Source organism: Tiliqua scincoides, chromosome 1 (genome assembly GCF_035046505.1).
Source record: "Tiliqua scincoides isolate rTilSci1 chromosome 1, rTilSci1.hap2, whole genome shotgun sequence".
In the NCBI taxonomy this organism is placed as follows: domain Eukaryota; kingdom Metazoa; phylum Chordata; class Lepidosauria; order Squamata; family Scincidae; genus Tiliqua; species Tiliqua scincoides.
Genome location: NC_089821.1, coordinates 36,094,351 through 36,114,639, shown reverse-complemented (window position 1 = coordinate 36,114,639; position 20,289 = coordinate 36,094,351). Strand labels below are relative to the sequence as shown.

Here is a 20,289-nt window from a genome sequence, read left to right as displayed (position 1 = left end):
AACACTGGCAGCCCACGCACTGTCCCACCAACGACTGTCGCAAAAAGTGTTGTAAGGCACGTCACTGCTGACAGGGAGCACATGGTGCCATGCCCGTCAGTGCTGGGCCTCCATGCCGGCAGAACACAGACAACGAGCACCCAGTGGTGAATATTCCTGCCACTCGACAGGAAGGTTTCTTGGGTGGGGGAGGGCGGGGAGGGGTGGAACTGGGTGGAGGGAGGGAGGACTGGAGGGAGGACTGGAGGGTAGACTGGGAAGGGCAGAAGCTGCCACCGAATCCTATACCCCCTCCCAAGCCAAGGAGACCCACACAGGTTAATGAGTTGGACTCATTAATGAGACTGCCAGGACTCTACACAGGGTAAGGAAACCAATGTTCCCTTAACTTAAGGAGACCTCCACCAGCTTCCCTGGTGCCCCAAGATAAAATGGCATCGATTTCAGCACTGCTATACCACAGGGTGGCGGTGAAGCATAGGATTGGGCCCCAATATGATTTGGGCTATAGTATGAACTATTTCATTTAAAAATAGTTGACTTTGTTATTATGTGGTTGTTTTTACCATCTATGGGTGACCTTGGGCTAGTCACTATCTCTCAGTCTTGCCTACCTCACAAGGCTGTTGTGAGGAATCACATAAAACACCTTGAGCTCATTGGAGGAAGGGTGGTATAAAAATGTGAAAAATAAATAAATATCCTAAACCAGGGGTCATGTTGGACACTAATCCACAGTTTCCAAGCCCATCAGAGGTCCATCAGGCTAGAATGACCCCCTTAACCACTCAGTATCAGTGGCAGTGCCCAGTGCACTGACAGGAGAAGGTAGAGGACACAGTGTGGGGCCTCTATCTTTCATGTATCTAACTTAGGGTGCAATCCTAACCAACTTCCCAGCACTGGCACAGCTGTGCCAGTGGGGCAAGTGCTGCATCCTGCAGTTGGGGGGGACAGTCATGGAGGCCTCCTTCAGGTTCCCTTACCTCAGAGTTGCATTACCCTTATGTCAGAGCTGGAAAATTGGTTAGGATTGTGGCCTTAGCATAGTATCTTGGCATAGTAACTAACTGCCAAAAGCTACTTTTGGAAATTGCAATTTAGGGTATTTCCCATCTACTTGGGGTTGCCTGAACCTATTAATGCTGGCTCTGTGGGAGCTTTCTTCTGGGGGTCCATGGAACCCCTTTGGAAACTGAAGCATTCTCCTGAAGTACAGGATTAGGTCACATCAGTTGTATGGCCCAAAGCATCAGTTGTGTGCATCAGTTGTATGCACACAAGATAATTTTATTGGATGAATGTGGCAAAATAGACATTTAATGATACAATTTAGTCTCCATTTGTGGAATGTTTCACATTATAAACAGTTCTTCCTCCAGTTATTTATTCTCCCTCTAGCTTTAATTAATATTAAAATTATAGATTGATGGCCTTGGAAACTGAGATGAGTTGTGCATTTTTATATTAAAAATATATTATAGGGATACACTCGCAACTGGATAAAAATGTGGTTTACATTTATTTCCATTACAGTTATAAAGAAAACCTTTAAATAAATTGGAATACAGGTGTGCCCCCTTATCCTGGTGCCATTCTGGAACCCACCTCCTCATTGATAGCTGAAACTATGGATATGGGCCAACGCCCATCCACACTATCTGGACCCTCCCAATGCCTTAAAAGACATTAAAGGCATTCCGTGAAACCAGAAGTCATGTGTTTTGACTGCTGAGCTCAGTCTGAGCCTGGCAGAGGCCATGGATGGACTTCTAGCTCTCAAAGTGGCACATGGGGATCATGCACATGAGGGACCCACAGACCTGAACCACAGATCTGAAACAGCAGATACAGGATCCACGGATATGGGGCCCTCCTGTAATCTGGAATATCAGCTGCCTTCTAAAGTAAGATGGTGCTCGAGAATTAAGATTTTTTAGCAAACGAAGGGCACAATCCTAACCAGGTCTACTCAGAAGTAAGTCCTATTTTATTCAATGGGGCTTACCCTCAGGAAAGTGTGCTTAGGATTGCAGCCTAAATCTCTTTTCTGAATATTTCTGCCTTCAGAGAGTGGCCAATGCAGAGACAGCATTTTTAGTGGTTGCACTCTGTTCTCAGGGTTGCCTGGTGCCTTCTTCAATTTAGGCAGTAGGTTAAGGCTGCAATGCTACACACACTTACATGGGATGGGCAGCCCAATCCTGAGGTGCCCCTTGTGCCGGGGCTGCTGGGGCACCCTGCACGCAACAGGGTAGCTGCCAGAAGTTCCTCAGGGGTAGGTAACTTTGTCCCCTTCCCCCAGGTAAGACAAGCAGCCCCACAATGGGGCTACTTGATTCTGAGGCAGACCTTGGGCTGCCACAGACACAAGAGCCTCTGTGTCGGGCCAGCAGAGCTCCTCCAGTCCTGTCTCCTTCATGCTCTGCTCCCTCCCCGACATGCCTTTTCCCTGTCCTCCCTCCCCCGCCTTCTCCCATGACCCCATCTACCTCTCCACTGCCCAGCAGTCCCTGTGACTGCCAAGCCGTGGAGCACCAGTGATCCATTGGCACTAGCCCAGCGCTGGCCAATACTGAGGACCATTGCTTGACTGGCGCTAAGGACCGCAAATGTGCTTTATGGCACATTTGTGACACTCACCGCCAGTGGAGCGCCGGCAATGCAAGTTCAGGAATGGGCTTTCAGTTCTACCAATCTCAATGGGATTATATCTGAATAGGCAAGCATAGGTTTACACCAGCCATTTTCAACCATTGTGCCATGGCACAATAGTGCCGCGTGAATGGTATGCAGGTGTGCCGCGGTTGTTTGGGAGGAGGGTCATATATTAGTAGGGCAACTAGGGGATGTGAGCCCCTACCAACAGCCCGGCATGCCTTGCCAATTGTCAAAAAACAGATGGTGTGCCTTGACAATTTTAGTACCTTGTCAGTGTGCCATGAGATAAAAAAGGCTGAAAATCACTGGCTTACACATTATTTGCCCCCATATTTTCACTTATCAGAGAGGCATAATCTGATCTGATCTGGTTATTTTGAAGGATACCTTGCTCTGTTCTTATAGTTTTGGTCACTTGTTGATGGCAATGTTTTAAAATGTCTTTGTTTTTATTCGTAGTTGCTTTTTTATCGGGTTACAAATCCTTGAAATAAATGACAAACTGAACTAGACACTTTTGTATTCACATACTTCTAAGTGTTCATTAATGCAAAGAAGCAGGAGTAGAAAACACTAAGACCTCATCACCAGCACCCTACCATAAGTACAATGGCTAATGCTTCCACTGACCCTGTATGAATAGACAATCTTATTTAACACTTCTGATGTAAATGTGGAAAATGTAATTATTTAAGCATGGCAGCGAAATCACATTTCACAGAAAAAAACAGAATGCAAACAGGGGAATGCTTTTGTAAAACTCAACTGTAAATACAATGTCTACCACTAGGGGACAGTAGGATTATGCTTCTCACTTTCAGCTGCACTTGACTGCTTAGTTCATAAAGGTTTATCTTTCTACATTTGGTCCTTTAGCGACTTTACCCAAAGATTCAGCGATCAATACTTTCTTGTCATAATTGCTGCTATGTGCCTCACAGAACGATCTTCATCTAGTCCCTTCTTTTAAAGTTCACAAAAAGCTTTGATATCTGTATTTCTGTCTCTTATTGTCATATTAGTATCTTGTCCTTCCTTCTGAGGAGCTCAAGAAATCTACTACATGTAGATTTTTACTCTCAGAACCACCCTGTAAGTAGGTTAAGCTTGGAGATAGTTTGACAGGTCCAAACTCACCCAGTGGGTTTCATGGCTGAGCACAGATTAGACTATTGCTGCAAACCTATATGCACTCATCTGGTCAAGGGAGCAAAGAAGGTCACGGGAGCATAAGAAGCTGCCTTATACTGAGTTATACCATTGGTCTGTCCAGATCAGCATTACCTACCGACCAGCAATGACTCTCCAGAGTTTCAGATGGGGTCTTTCCCAAGGATTGTACCTGGAATTTTTTGCGCACAATGTACTGGTAGCCCTCGTTATCTGAAGGGGTTCTGACCCTGGAACCTCCATGGACCCTGATTTTAGCACATACCCATCACAGCTTATAACCTGTGATGGACTTTTCCTCCAGAAATCTGTCCAGTCCCCTTTTAAAGGCAACCAGGCCAGATGCCATCACCACATCCTGTGGCAAGGAGTTCCACAGACTAAAATTTTATGCTTAGTAAAGAAATATTTTCTTTTTCTTTCCTTCTCTTTTCCTTTTATTCCCCTGTTGCATATATGCAGCATTTGGCAGAAATGGCTTAAATCTGTGGACTAGTGCCCCCCAAACCCTTCGAACGCAATCACAGCTGTGTTCCAGTCATGTCTGGAGGGTGTTCTGAGGGCCAGGGAGGCTGCTCATAGCCTCCCCAACCTTCAGAATGCCTAATTCATGTGAAAAACAGCAACTTCTGTTTTATCAGGGGAAACCGTAAGTGATGTTTTTATGCCATTTTGAGGCATTTAAGGCATTCTGAGACCTGGAGAAGCCCTGCACGGAGCCTATTTTTGAATGCCAGGTGCAAGGGAGTGATTTTTGAATTTTTTTTGAATGCCAGGTGCAAGATACAACAGGTATCTTGTTGTCTTGAGTGCTTCCAGATGCATCTGGTTGCCATTGTCAGATATAGAAAGTTGGACTAGATGGGCCCCTGGCCTATTCCATCAAGGCTCTTCTTATGTTCTTATGGATCAGCCAAAATGTTTCCAAGTCTAAATCTGTCCATTACACCACACAAGTATTAATTATATAAACCACCTCCAAAGATTGCAACTGCAAGTGTGAAGAGCAAAAAAGTTACAGGATTGTAATTGTTAAATGGGAAGAGAAATCTGGACCCAACATCATTCAAGCAGAATGAATCTCATGAATATCAACTGTCCAGTTTTGTGTAGAACAAACAGGCTGCCCTGTATCCGTTTCTTTGTGCATTTCTAAAACACAATTACATCACAGGTTCCAAGACTTCCGTTTTGAGAAGCCTATCAAGTTATTAACTTAGGTGACAAGTCCCATTTTCGGTAAATATAATTCCGCAGAGCATCTCTTAGGAAAACAGTCTGCACTTGGCATTCATGATGAGATACCTCATTTCTCTGTGACATTCATAAAGCTACAGCATATTTCCAACCATCAAGCCTCTATCCAATGATCCTTGAAATTAAATTTAAATCATGTACATTTGGTGCCCTTCACCCTTGCTACAGAAGGTGGTGGAGAGGAGAAGGTGGGAGGCAACAGGCTTATTTATCATATGAAAACATGGAGGGTGCCTGTGTTGGTTATTTTTCTGTTCTTCTTAATCAAAAAGATGTTCCTGGTTACTGATTTATTTGCAGCTCCCCCTTGCCTGAAACTGATGTTGTCTTCTAAACAACAAAGCAGAATTAGATGGAGACTGGGGCAACTGAATTCACATAAATTATTTGTGTGCATGTATATGCTGATGATGAGATAGGTTACAGAACAACAAGAGGATCTGGCTCTATTATGCTGAACAAGGGGTGTTTGCTTCATGACTGCAGCCAGCTGTTTTCCACCACTAAATGCTACACTCAAAATTCAAAGGGCCTTCATATATCTTTTCCTATAAGAACAAAGTAGATAGATGGTACAAAACAGAGTGCAGAGAGTCAGAACAGCTAAAAGTAAAGAGAATTCCTTTGCAACCTATTGAATGTCATCTATCCAGAAGATGCCTCACAACTCGGGAAAGTAAGGGAGGGTTTGCTTAATCCACTCCCCACCTGTCACGTTTCTACTGCCAATCATCCCCAAAGCTGCTTTTTCTCAGGAAGCTCCAAATGCATGTTTTTTTCTTGAACCACCACAGATGAGACATGTTCTTGGTACTGTGATTTGGAGTGAAGTAGCTCCATGCAAGGAAAGTATTAAGAATATACTCAGCCTCCCAAGCATTTTTTGGGAGGAAAATAAAAGCCATTGGTGTGACATGCATTGTATGTATGCTTAGTTCCCACTATCAAAATAGGGGAGGCAGAACCTTGCCCAGTTTAGACAGATCAGCTTAAGTTGATATCACCCCAAGGATTTGGGAGCACAGCTGCATACTGGATCCAAGACTAGCATTGCTGGTGAAATCCAAACAGGAAAATCTGGAATCACTGCCAGTTTATTCATTTCCAGAGGACATATATTTAGCTGCGAAACAAGGTTTGCTGTCCACCCAGGTCCTCTTCCTCCCTCACTGGGCGTTTCACAGAATTCTTCCTTCTTCTCAGGGAGTGACAACTTCAGACATGCTGCTGGCAACCTTCTCATCAATGCATTCCCTCCATCATGGCAAGCCACACATATCCCCGTTGGTCCCTTCCTTTTGTGAGGCTTCTGCCCATTAGAAACCCAGTTCTAGCATCGCCATCGCTGGTAACAGAGCCAGCAGAGCTTCTATCCCCATAAGATGCAAGCTGCTCCATAAAAATATCAGAACTTTGCTGCATGTTCAATGATGGCTGAGTTGCCAGACCCTAACTTAAGATACCAGCACCAGTTTTGTTGCTTGCCCAACCACAATCCTGGACATACACCCTTACTAACGATCCCACATAATCCCGAACTTACTGTGGCACTAGCAGAAAGCAGAGGCAAACACAGTGCACTGCTCCAAAGTGCCTGCAATGCAAATTACATGCTAAGGGTGAGGGAGTGAGGATGACTGAAATCATGAGCTAGTCTGATGGGGGGGGGGAGGATTCCTTGACAATCTATGACACAACGATCAGACTGTGAGCATGCAGCCAAATCCATCCATTGGCTTCCTTCAAAGGAGATTTATGGGGGGGGGTACAATTTCCTGTTTATTCAAGGCACTCCTTTCCTGACCTCTAAGTATTTGTGGAGCCCCAGCTGCTCTCTTGCACCACATGCAAAAAATATAAAAACATCCATGTCAAAGACGTGTATGTGTTTGGTCCAACTTCACATCAATATTTTATGTGCAGCATATTTTGTGTCATTTCCATGCTTATGAAAATCTATGAAAGCTTTCTAAGCAGAAAGAAAAATGGAGACCAGAGAACCATCTGAACTCTGCAGGATACAGGAACACTTGCAAACGTTGACACGTACAATAAAATAAACTCCCTGTGATTTCCTTGGAGATTCACTAAAGTAAGAACTGCTTTAAGGAAGGGCGTATGCAATGATCCAGTCAAAGTTAAGCATATGCAAACTGCATTAATTTCAATGGGAGACATAACCATAAGTTTTAAACAACTAAGGGCTAAATCCTATCTTGCACTGGAACAGGCAAGCCAAGAGGACTGCGCTGTATCCAGCGCAGGATAGGTTCCCAAAGTGGCTCAGTTTCCCCTTATCACTGGGTAAGCCACCCTGGCCCCTATGGGTCTCCTTGGACTTGCGCCACCTCCTGAGGTGCTGTTCCCATACCTTGAGGAGACCTTTGTAACTGCCTCTCCAACAGAGGAATCAGTGCATCACCCATTGGCACAGCAGCACCGAAACAAGAAAATTGAATAGGATTGGGCCCTGAAGCTGCTCCGAACTCAATGGGAATGGAGGTTGGGATCCAGCATAACTGCCGGGTCCCAGCCCCGCCTCCTGCCCACTTCCAGGGCCGCCCAGTGCCTGTCCTCGCCCTGCCCCGGAACGCCCATCTCCAGCTGGACCAACGCAACGCTTGCCCCACAAGCCACCACGGAGGCTGGATTCAGTCTCCGTGTGCCAGCGCACGTGCATGCACTGGTGCAGCTTGCTCGTGAGGAGGCGCAAACACGCTTTACGTATTGTTAAAATTGCAAGCGTGCGGTTAGGATTGAGCTGTAACTGGGGCATGGTCAGGCCCTCTATTTGCCACATTTAACAAAACATTTCCAGAAATTGAGCTTCTTGTGTATGGATCAGAATAAGATAGGGTTCAATCCACTTACCTTTCTCATTGCTATTTGATAGAAGGGATGGTGGACTTGTGGGTTTGGATTTGTCATAGTTGTTAAAGCTCTGGCTGCGCCGGTTGTTGGCACTAACGGAACCACGAGTTTTTGCCTCGCTGCCTGCAGCTGAAACCCTCGTGGTTGGACCTGGAAGTCTGTTTTCAAAGCAATAACAATCAAGTAAGCAAGTTGCTACATAAAGCACATCTAGATGAGCAGAACAGAATTCGGTTCCTCACAAATGGAGGGAGGAGAGACCTGCAAAGCTTTAACGTTAAGAAAATGGGTAAGCCAATGCACAAGTTTCCTAAAAGGACCATATGCCCAGGCTAGGTTTCCATGTGTGATTCGATGATCACACTGGCGCTCCAGTGCAAGCCCATTCCCAATCACTACAATAGGAAGAGCGGCATCACCCATGCCAAGGATATAAGCATGGAGCTATCACTTCACTGAGGTGAACTAGTAAGTCTTTTTCAGCCCAATCTTATACTTTCTGCCACCCCCCCCCCCAGTGATGCACCCACACCAAAATGGTGCAAATATCCTGTAGTACCAATGGATCTACTCAAACCCACAACAGCTATTTTGCTGTTGCAAGTCCGCATTGACACCTACTGGAGGATTCGGCCCATGAAGGGAATTAGCATCCCACCTCCCTCTTGGGACCTGATCTGTCATGCTGCTTCCTCTCTGCCCCATTTTGCCCCCCTTCGCCCCCATTCTGCCCTCCCCCTCCCGTCTCCTCCATCATCTTACCTCCTCCAGTGTGGGGGAGAACAGATGACAATGAGGGCAGGAAGACACACAGGGCTTTTTGCTGACACTGCCTGCAGGGTGCCAAGCTGTGTGCTTTCGGAGTGTCTTTTGCGACAGGTGCCGACTGCTTTACAGCAGTCAGTGCCTTCACAAGAGAGGAACTGAGAATGTGCAGATCACAATGGTAAGTATAAGATTGGGCTCTTTGAGTCTTTTGTACACTGGAGTGTCCACACATCTATGAAAAATGGCTTAATCAGGGCATGTATCAACAAACTACTAAAATGGAATGAATTGACATAAAAACGTTTCAAGCCAGGCACTTGACTCATAGAACTTGGGGGGAAAAAAGACTTTTCTATCCAAGGAAACCCAATGGATTCAAAAGTCCAAGTCCAATACCAGTCAGTGCCTAGCTGATTTACGTCTCCTATGAAAGTTATGATAACTTGATGTTATCAGATCTGGGTCTGGATGATGGTGTGCCTATTTCTTTAACATTCTGGCCTGGCCAGACACTAACCAGAAATAGTATCTCCAAACTGAGAGTTGCTGAGTATTCCAATTGGTTGTGAAAAATGCTGGCTTTAGCATTTTTGCTAGCTTTAGTAAGTGGGAAATGCCATTTCTGAAAAGATTCCCACTGCCTCAGAGCAATTAAAAGAAACAGGTACATCATCTGGGTCCGAAAGCCAAGGCTGCAACACAGCATGCAGTTGCTTGGACAAGGCCTATTGATTTCATCCAGGCTCAGCTATACATAACTACGTGCTAGATTACACCCCTAGCCTATCCATTTTCTCACAAGTCCACTGACATTCATGCACACGAAATGCATTCATGTGGTCCCAATCCTGCAAGGTTTTAGGAGCAGAGGCAGCATCCTATACAATCTTTAACTGCATCCATTTTATCTGTACTCATGGAACTGTATTGTTATTCCATTCCAAAAGCCCAGAGTGTGCAGGATGGCCAGATGTCATAACTACAAAACAGGACCAGGCATCCCAAAATGTAGGTCATCCAGGAAAAAATGGAAGACATGACAAAATAAAAGCTAAAAACACTCATATATTGATTTTGTGTTGTTAATTTAAACACTATATTACTTATTATTACATTTTAAAACTATATTACATATAATTTATTACATATAACATTAATTACAAGAAGGCTATGCACTGCCTGCAGGGACCTGCTCAAATGGAAAAGGAGAACATTTAAGTTCTTTTCCAGGACACGAGGCTAAAAAAGGGGGCATGTCCTGGAAAAAGAGGGCATCTGGTCACCCTGAGAGTGTGGAGCTGCAGGTGTCCAGACTATAGCGAGACAACACAATTCTGAGCCTGTGGAATGTGCTCCCTGGTAAGCATACTTAGGATTGCAGCCTTAATATTTCTAGTTCAAGACAGAATGTTACCGGACTCACAGACCAGTGCAGTGTAGCATTATTCATTATAAAGTTTAAAAATCAAAGTAGTTCATCTTGGACACAGTCAACCTAGAATTCATCCTGCACCAACCTACCAAATGCCTTTCCTAAAACTCCTCCAATCTCACAGTGGCTTGTGCAGAAGTTTCCAGGAACGAATACCATTAAAGTAAAAGTAACAACATTGATGAACTGCTTTCATCTACTTTGTGTTTAAAGAATATATCCTTTTTTTTTAGTTGTTCAACACAGAAGTCAAAGTGCTTGTCATAAACTGTAGAGCCAATAAACAAACAACAGCAATATTTATGATGTCCCATGTCCTGCAGGCAGACTTCTCAACCAATTAGCATAGTTACAAACCCTTGCGACACCAAGGGCACCTTTATAGCTGGGAATAAAAGAGTTAGCAAGGCCTTCTTTCCAACAAACTCAGAGGTTAACCAAGGGAAGGAGGGGAGATGGGAAGAAGAGGAAAAGCATGCACATGCTGTCAAAGCTCAGAAGTGGCCAAAATATCCAACAAGCACAATTCAACAAATTGTATTGACCTCCCCATTACCACTGACCACTAAAACATCAGTTAAATGAGGCTTGCTTTCCCAAAGACAGAACCTTTGATTCTCAAAGGTTTATGAAGAGATCTAAGTAATCAAAATGATGCCACTCTAGAAAATTGCACATGGCAATCACACACACATACACACACACACACACACACACACACACACACACACACACACACACACACACAGAGCCTGGAAAAAGACAAGAGAGGAAGAGTTCTAGGAGGACAGGGAAATAAAATGAGGATTTCATGCTTTGATGGCAGATTTGGAATTGGACACACAAGAACCTCCATGCACAACTCATGCTGGTTGAAAAATAAAAAGAAACAATTCCTAACAGCTAAGGAGTGTACAGGGTGAAGCAGAATATATTTCTTCTAGCTTCTTGGGAATAACTTCTATTTCTGGCCAGGAAGAATGAAAGGGGGTTCTATAAAATGCTCTTCTATTAAGAGAATCCAGACATTCTCAGAGAGCTGGCTGACCAACTGACTGCAGAAAAATAAATACATTAATGTGTGACAATATGCTTTGGAATTCAGGCATTTTATTTCACAAAAAAGGGGAAAAAGACTACATGAATACAAAGAATACGGCAACACAGAAGAACTGAAACATCAGTGAAAACACACCTAACGCTACCACCTTCAGCGTATCTACTAGGTGCTTTTTGACAGAATGATGATGGCTCAAGTGACCACTTAAGGGGAAACAAAGTGCAAGTAAGTTCTCAAGTTGTGAGCAGCATTTGACAGCAAGGCTGGCCCAAAGAGGTCCTGGCGCCTACAGCAACATGCCAAATGCCACCATCATTCCCCTTATCCAGCAGCTGCCACCTCCACTATTCATTTCCACAACTATCCTCTTCTCCACTGCTCTGTTCCCCACTTCATTTTCAAATTCAGGAGCAGAGGTCATGGGCAGGAGGGCAACCTCATGAATTGAGGGCACTCTGAGGGTATGGGAGAGAAAGCTTCAAAAGGAAAAACTAATGCCAGAAGACACCCCATGAAAACCATATTCAAATAAATGAAGGCTATGCAAGAGCAATCATTCATTTAAGTTAGTTCCCCCCCCCCCCAATAATTCTTATTAGTGGACTGTGCCTAACCTGGTCGGTAGTTTGTTGGTCTTGAAAATTTTCAAAAAAAAATCTCCCATACCAGTAGTGTAGCTGGGGGGAGAGGCAGATACCTGGGGCTGGGTGACACAATGACACCTTCTCATCATCGTGTCACCCCCGCACCAGTGCAGTCATCCCCTTCCTCCATGGATGCACTCCCCTGGCCCCAGAAACAGCTCCATTTTGAGCTGGACAAGGTCAAGGGTGGGCAGGACAAGAGTGAATTTGTAGCATTTGCAGTGCTACCACTGTAAGCACTATCGCCTCCCAGTGGAGACAGCAGAAAGCCACTGCTCCGCCATGGGGTAGGCAATGGACCCACCCACTGGCCTCAGTTTACTATTGCCCTGTACCTTCTCCTTTGTTCGGAGAAAAACTATTTGAAAAAAGGCAATTTTGAATCAAAAATACCTAATGGAAAAAAGTTTCAGCATATATAGTACTGCTAACTGGTACTCCAATGACAGCTCACCTTGCATGGCTGAATTTCATTAAAAAAAAATAAATGCATTAGGAGACCATTCATGTGTCTTGTCCAGTCTAGCTCTAAAGCTGAGTATAAACTTGTTGATTTACAGAGATAAGGCAGGGATAGGCAAGAGAACATAAATATGTAAAGGACTGAGATGGTGAGAGGGAGCAAGATTGAAAAAGTGACACAGAAGCTCTTATTTCTAACAACCTATCGCTCCTGGAATCAAAGCGAGAATAGAATGTTGGCAGGAAAGAATCCAAAGTAAAGAGTTTTGTGCACAAAACTGGGGAAACAGGGGTGCTTCGTGCAATGCAGAGCCTTGAGGGGATACCTAATGAAGTGCACATGACAGCACAGTAAGCAAAACATTCATCACTGATGAATAATACCACAGGTATTAAAAAAAGATCAGAACAGCATTATGGAGTACTGCAGTGAGGTGCTTGTAGGAGTTGGATGAGAATGAATGGACTGAAACACCTATTTTTCATTTCCAGGGAGATTAGATGTTTCCCATTACAGGACAGCAAGGAATTCAGGATAGAGATGATATGTATATATCTGTGCTGCTGTGTTCTATCATCCGACACGATGGATGTATTATACTTGAGGTAATGAGTTTGTGATAAAGACCAAATCAGGAAGAAATTTGAAGGTGGAAGGGGAGATTTCACAAACACTACTGCTCTCCTTTTCCAATGGAGAACAATGCCATGTCATATTGCATTATTATTATGAATGATTCCAAGCTTATCTCTACCCATCTCTAACTTACCACCAAATTAGTGATATTAATTATAATGTGATCCACTTGCGATATTGACTAAATTACCATAAGTAGCTTTGAGCCCATGGGATTGGGCAGAGTGTAAATATGAAAAGGATGGTGATAAATGAAATTGTTCGCTCTGCGACATTTACTTGCAAATGTTTGGTTTGAAACCAATAGGTACAAATTGGTAAGCTGAGCCCTAAGACATGCAAACCAAGGAGGAGGAGGCACTGGTCTTGCAAGGAGGTTATCCATGCTTTGCATTAGAAAGGAACAAGTGCAAACCTAGAAGTCTTTTTCTGACCGAGAGTGAACCGGATGATTTTGCTTTGAGATGAGTCCCTGGGTGAAAAAACAAAAGAAAAAAGTGGAAGATATGAGCAAGTAGAGAAGAAACAGTCACACATGAACTCACCAAGCTGAGAAAGGTTTTTGAAAAAAAGAGATTCATCCAGATGTTTCAGAACAGAAAAAGAAAAGAACCCTCCTTTGCCCCAATAAACATGTTTTTAATAATTTGTGTTCATAGCAGCCATGATAATAACAGAGGAACAGCACACAAGCAAATTTATTTCAAGCTTTTAAGAAAAAGAATTTGTAATTTCTTTTTACTGGCATGTCCAATACCCAAAAATACATTGACAATATGCACATTCTGGGCATGATTGTCTTCTAAATTTCTGCAGTGTCAACATTTCTCCTGGATGGTATGATCAGATATTCACCACCTCAAGAGTCACTTTAGTATTCAGTGTTTCCCCTAACACAAAAATTCAGGCAGACTCCATGTTAAATTCTTCTTCCTGTGGTAAATAGCAGATCACATCATTACAGTGTGCATTCCAATGACAGTTTCACCATGCAAAAGTGATGGAATTGTTCCCTTGTAGGACTTGTCCATTAAAACACACACACACACACACACACAAATAAGTCAGGCTTTAAAAGGCAGATTTATGGCTTAATATTTATGATCCCCACATTTTAAACATTGAAAAGATTCATGATTGTCTCTCCATTTCAGTTTAAGGACCCAATGCTAACCAACTCTCCAGAACTGTTTCAGCAGTGCAAACAGTGTGTGCATCTTGCAGTGGGGGCACAGTTACAGAGGCATCCTCAAGGTAAGGGAACATTTGTTCTCTTACCTTGGGGTTGCATTGCAGCTGCATCAGTGCTGTAAAGTTGGATAGGATTGGGCCCTTAGTTGAAACTGAAAACGTTGGGCCAAAAGTAGTTAGTGTCAGTGGCGTCACTAGGGTTTGCATCACCCGGTGCAGGATGCTAGCGCGACACCCCCATGCAGTGGATGAGACAATACCCCAGTTGGTGGGCATGGACTCCACCCCCACTGGTTTTTTGGCTGTACCTTTTGATAGAACAAAGACAGAACACATTCTGCATGAAATTACACATTGATTGATATAACATGATGGTATTATTCTTTCAAATTATGATTTTAGTGATTTTGGTCATTTAGCGGTGTAATCCCCCCCCCGGGTGCCAACTTACTAACACCTTATTGCAGCAGTTCTCAAACGTTTAGCACTGGGACCCACTTTTTAGAATGACAGTCTGTCCAAGACCCACCAGAAGTGATGTCATGGTGGAAGTGACATCATCAGGCAAACTAAAATAAATCAGTATAAATAATGAAAGGAAAACAAATAATTAAATAAGCAGAAGCCAGCCCTGTTCCACCAAGTTAATTTCCTCTGTGGCCTGCCTGCAATAACACTCACCCCCCCCCCTCAAATCAGTAAGGTTTCTGCACTACCCAGTACCCAGTTCAATTTAAGAACTCCTGTTTAAACCAGATCACTGTCAGGATCCACCTGGCCTTGCAAGTCTCAAAAAAGTTCACCTTATCAGCTGAAGCCTCTGTTTTGATCCTTTTTAGTGTGGGGGAGGCTGCCTTCTGGAGCACTTGTTGAGCTCTAGTTCCATCAGATCAGGACCATTCTGGTGGCTTCACATTCCCCTTTGCCTGGCCTGACCACCAGCCAAGGCTGTTTGCTTACTCGTGAGTAAACACGATGTGAGGCTTAGTTTCGCTTTCCATAGGGCTCAAAACATTCATCTGCTTGGAGGGAGGGACTTCCTTCTCAGGTGTTTTTGGGAGCTGCATTCATTGGTTCAGGACCATTCTGGTGTTGTTGGATTCCTCTCAGCCTGCCCTTTCCAACGGACTAGGGCAGGTTCACCTACTCATGAGTAAATGCACAACACAGTTCACTTTCACTTTCCATAGGAATCCATGCATTTTTTGTTCTCCAGGTTTTTGGCCATAACTTTTGAAAGAAAGGAGATATTTCACTCTGGTTTTTTGCATTGTATTCTGTTCAAACTTCCGCATCCAACAGTATATAACATTACTCCTAACCACCGCGATTTTAGCATGTCACCCCCTGTGCGTGTCACCTCGTGCAGCTCGTACCCCTTGCTCTCCCCTAGTGACGCCACTGGTCAGTGTGCAAATCTGATACAAATCTAGAGTTTACCTATTCCAAAAAGTGTGTATTTTTTAGAAGAGATCGCAGGAAAAAGTTACTGATGTAACTGATTCTTTGTTCAGTTACATTTTGAATTTAATTTATGAAATAAAACCTGTGAATAATTTGTAAGGTCACAAAAGAATTTTACTAGTGCTTAGCTAAAAAAATGGAAATTTCGTATTTGATAGCAAACACATATACTGCTATGCCAAAAGTTATGCAAACTGTTATGGAAACTAAGTGAAAAAAAATATACCCACTGAATGTATTGCAGATTTTTTATTTTTTTATTTTTTGGGGGGGCTCCCTACTTTGCATTTGTTCAAATCACCATATCACACGTTCTAAAACTGTATGCCATCCAATTCAGCTTAGGGCACAATCGTAACCAGGTCTACTCAGAAGTAAGTCCTATTTTGTTCAGTGGGGCTTACTCTCAAGAAAGTGTGGTTAGCATTGCAACCTGAGTCAACCAAAAGGTGTGGGTCTGATTTAACTATAATTCCTGTACTGGCAGAGAAGGAAACAGACAACAAGAAGGGGAGTTTCCTTGCTGAGTGAGTCCAGTACATGGAACAAAACATATGAAACAAAATTCAAGAAATAGTTATTAAATGGGGGACAAACTACATGTGACACCGGCTGTCCTTGATAACATCTCCCAATGTTTTTGTTTGTGTTTTGTTTAAACAACTGCAGGGAACTTTAAAATGGCTTCAGGCAGTGATAGTGGGGAAAGCTGTTTAACCCCTCCCTTGAACTGTTTGTCCAACTGAATCACCACATACACACACATTCACACACCCCGAAGCTGCTATTATTATCCCTGATGGGACAAAAGACAGGTGCCTGATCGTGTGTGAGAGAAACAGATTGAGACAGAGAGATATTTCAGTTGGGAAACCAGTACATGGGAAAGAGTTAAACACCAGGACTGCCAGGCCCTGGTACAAGGGGTGGAGGAAACTGTCAACAATGAAGGGGCAAGGCTCAGTGGTGGCTGCAAAATGAACTGAGGTTAACCTTTGCCAACCAGCCATCTGGGGAATAAAATCAGCAGAAACAAGACCTTGTGCCAATTCAGAGTCCTCTGCTTTTAAAATTAAAAAAAGACGCAGGGACACAGATCCCCCACATCACATGCAGTCTGACTCTGCAAATAAACCGGTACATAAGAAGGTCTGTAAAACAGCTTTGCGCATTGGACACAATTAACACGCATAATTGAAGCATGAAACAGACAAACTGGTAAAGGGTCATAATATGAACTCTTCAACCAACAGCTGTAATTACTCTGGAACTTGCATACAGCCACTTCAAACTAGTTGTGGTTCATAAACATATGGAAGCAGGTTTCTGCACCCATATCCCTTGCTGGATGAGGAATCCAGCACACGAACAATTGCTACACACACAGTTGATCCACCTGCAATCCAGACGTCAAGGTTGCACATCTGGAAAACAGTTAGTAAAATAGTGACTGCGCAGGTGACAGTGTGATCAGCTATTCAGGAGCCGAAGTGGAGGGGTTAAGATTAACACCCCCCCCCCAGTGCCTAGAAATAGTAGTTTGAAAAGCCAATCAAGATGATCAGCTGCCTGACAAATGACTGCTTTTAGGCAATACAGGCTGCCTAAAACACTTTCTCTAACACAGGTGGCCTTTTAAGAATCAAGGTGACTTCCATACTGATGCACTCGTTCAGAAACAGATGGTCTCTTCTTAGACAGATGCCTATATTTCTAGACTGAAAGATCTCCCATATGTTGTTTTGTCATTAAAAAAATAAAAATCCATACAATAAAAAAAACTGGACAAGATAACCCACCTGGACTGCATTTCTGGTTGTGCTTTCAACTGAAGTTGTGGAGCTTGCTGAGGTTGTTGGCACTGTGTCTGGGGTGAACCCGGCACCTGCAGCTGCTGCTCTTGCTGATCCTGCAGCCCCACCTGGCATTGGGAGGGAGGCCCTGCTTGTTGGGGTGATGTGAGAGGTTGTTGGGGTGGAGGGTGCTGTGAATGCTGTTTGGGAGACTGCTGCTGCTGCTGCTGCTTGTATCGGGACAGACTGAAGAAAAGGCCTAAGATGGCCTTCAAATTCCCATTCCTGATTTCTGCAAGGCAATTTTTAAAAGTCATTTATATCTGCAACCAACGCACTTTATCCTTTCAATAAACATGCTTGCTTAAGCCCCAGCACTGTTCCTAATTGCATCAGAATCTTTATGTTCCTTTAGGATATCACAGAATCCCTGTTAGAAAACCTAATTGCTATTACAGTTGATTAAAGCTGGACAGCAGCCACTAAGGAAATTAGACATTTCTCCCCTATGGGAAGGAAAGACATACTGGCAGGCTAGTACTGATGCTCTGTAGACAAATGATGGCGATAGTCCAGGCAGTAGTGGCAGGGGGCAAAAGCCCCAGGTACTGCACCTGTTGACCTTGTGTGGGCAGCATCACTGCGTCCACCACTCCTGCCCCTGCCCACTGCATCACCTCCACCTGCCCTCCAGAGCTGTTCTGCGAGCAGGCAAAGCCCTGCACAGTATTCAGGACTGCTCCGAAAGCCTTCTGAGGATCCCGGAGTACTCTTAAGCAGTACTTCTGGGAAACCAGGGAACATATTTTGATGTTCAGTTACAGGAGGATTAAAGAAAATGTATAAGAATAGTGAAAGAATATCCTGGGAAAGCAGGCAACATCCTGTGTTTGACAGAAAGCTGGTTTGTTATGTTCCATTTTTTAGTTTTGGCCATGCCATTTGTTTGCCCTATGAGATTATCCTGCCTTAGTTCTGTTTGAGGAACAAGGGAGGCATGATTTTCGTCAATCTTCTTTCTTCCTGCAAATCTACTCCTAGGGGTCCTCCAACCTTAAAGAGCAGATTCGATGATGCACAGGGGGTAACAGGTGAAAGATTGCTGAAAATTGCCCCATACCTTTTATTAAACAACGCTTCTTCCGTTCACAAAGGGCATCTAGGATTCAACTTCCTTTGTACTGGCTATAAGTGCCAGTTGAGTTTCATTATAAGATTCTACCTATAGGCTTCCTAGCACTATGACTCTTCAAATGAAGGATACAAGTAAAACCTAAACCCTAAAAATAAGTCCAGTATCAATGAAAGACACGGCAAACCTGTTTTGAGTGCTTATTACAGCCTTCTAAAAGCAAGCCATAAAGTCAGTTTTAAATAAGCCCTTCAATTGCATTTCTCTTTCTTGTTCTCTTATCTCAGGAGAAGGCCTGAGGTAATTCACTTGGCACCTGGCCACTGGACTTTGCACATGGAGGGCACATCAACCTTTCTGTGTTTTGCCAACTAGTATAGTCTGAATTACTTCCTGTTACTGCTCCCTTCTGTCTTGTGTGTCTGTTTAAGTATATACACATCAAGTTTCAATCGTGTGAGTGTATAACCCAGTCATTTCCATTTTGGCCACAAAAAGAGTAATTTCTTTTTTGCAAAGTTGAAAACAAATAGTGCCAGATGTTCTGGTTTTTAGGGCAGGGAAGATTTCCTTTTTCAGTCTGGTGTTTAGAAGCTTCTGTGTTATGAAGTTTCTGCTGTCTTGGTTGCTTGACTTCCTTTACTCTCATTTTTTTAATTTATCTTTTTTTCCCCTTCTTTTTGACACACAATCCATTCAAAATTCAATTGGGAGCAAAGGAAGCTGCACAGAAAAACAGCCAAGAATCTCAATATTAAGCTAAATAGAATAAGAGAGAAAGAACCATGGACCAATTAAAATGATGGCTTGCATGTGTCAAAGAAGTGTAACATATCCAAAATCCCAAAACAGGACTTTTATATCATTTCACACTAACCCCAGTGTGATGCTTTGCAGTATGGCTCACATTGTCAGCTGTGAATCATCATGTTTTAACTAATGAAGTGATGAGAAATCAAAAATAAATGGGCATCCGAGAACCAGTTTTTTTACTGGCAGCATTCTTTCATCTTATAAAGAGTGACTCCTCATGCCCTGTTTAAAGAAAAACAAACGCATTGTGTTCCTAGTTTCCTTGTTTTGATTCTCAAATCATGTTCTGTACGTGCCCACATGTACTTGTCTCTCACTGAGTGCTCTTACTTCAGGCATAAATACAATCAGCCTGAGAGTAGTAGACTGCTAGATACATAGTACAGTATAATTATCCCATTGGCATAGGAAGCTGGGATTCCCCCAGCTCTCTGCATTAAAAGCTTAGAAGTCAGGGATTCCGTTTGTTGGCAACAAGGATTCTACAACTCAAAAAGAAAATCCTTCCCATGTCAGCTGAAGGAGATTTGCTGATTTGTTGATCTTTCATTTAACCATTCCGGCAGCTGACATAATCAAACATGCTCTCAGTTTCCTAGGATATCCAAGTAGTAATGTGAACTCCTGGAAAGCGCTGCAGCTTTTGCTGTCAAGGTAACAAAGCTACCTTATCTGCAAGTAAAACTGTACAGTTTGTGCAATAACTAAGCTCCCAACCTGCCTTACAGACAAATGACGAGGCCAAGAAAACAATCTCACCTGTACTTGCAAATCCAAGAACTTGCTCTGAGAATGGCAATGAAGGTATAAGGTTGAAATTCAGTAGTAGTTTTAGTTGCCATTTATTGAGGAGGCGTGTCCCCGCTTCCTCTTGCAAACAGGCAAGTGAAAGTAAAAGGTGAACTCGGAACTGAGACCGGCACACAAATGCTTT

The 20,289-nt window shown here is 43.4% G+C and overlaps 1 protein-coding gene across 4 annotated transcripts in view; it reads right to left on the bottom strand.

The window, feature by feature from the left end:
• The window catches only part of NAV2 (neuron navigator 2), a 341,851-nt gene that overhangs the window by 181,876 nt on the left and 139,686 nt on the right, over window positions 1–20,289 (bottom strand). For 2 of the 4 annotated variants that reach the window (XM_066636906.1, XM_066636923.1), the window contains exons 5-7: window positions 17,417–17,702; window positions 13,378–13,434; window positions 7,960–8,117 (exon numbers count right to left, since the gene is read on the bottom strand). In XM_066636906.1, coding sequence (XP_066493003.1) covers window positions 7,960–8,117; window positions 13,378–13,434; window positions 17,417–17,702 — 501 coding nt within the window. The remainder of the gene's footprint in view (window positions 1–7,959; window positions 8,118–13,377; window positions 13,435–17,416; window positions 17,703–20,289) is intronic. The other 2 variants (XM_066636914.1, XM_066636932.1) reach the window with 1 other exon arrangement.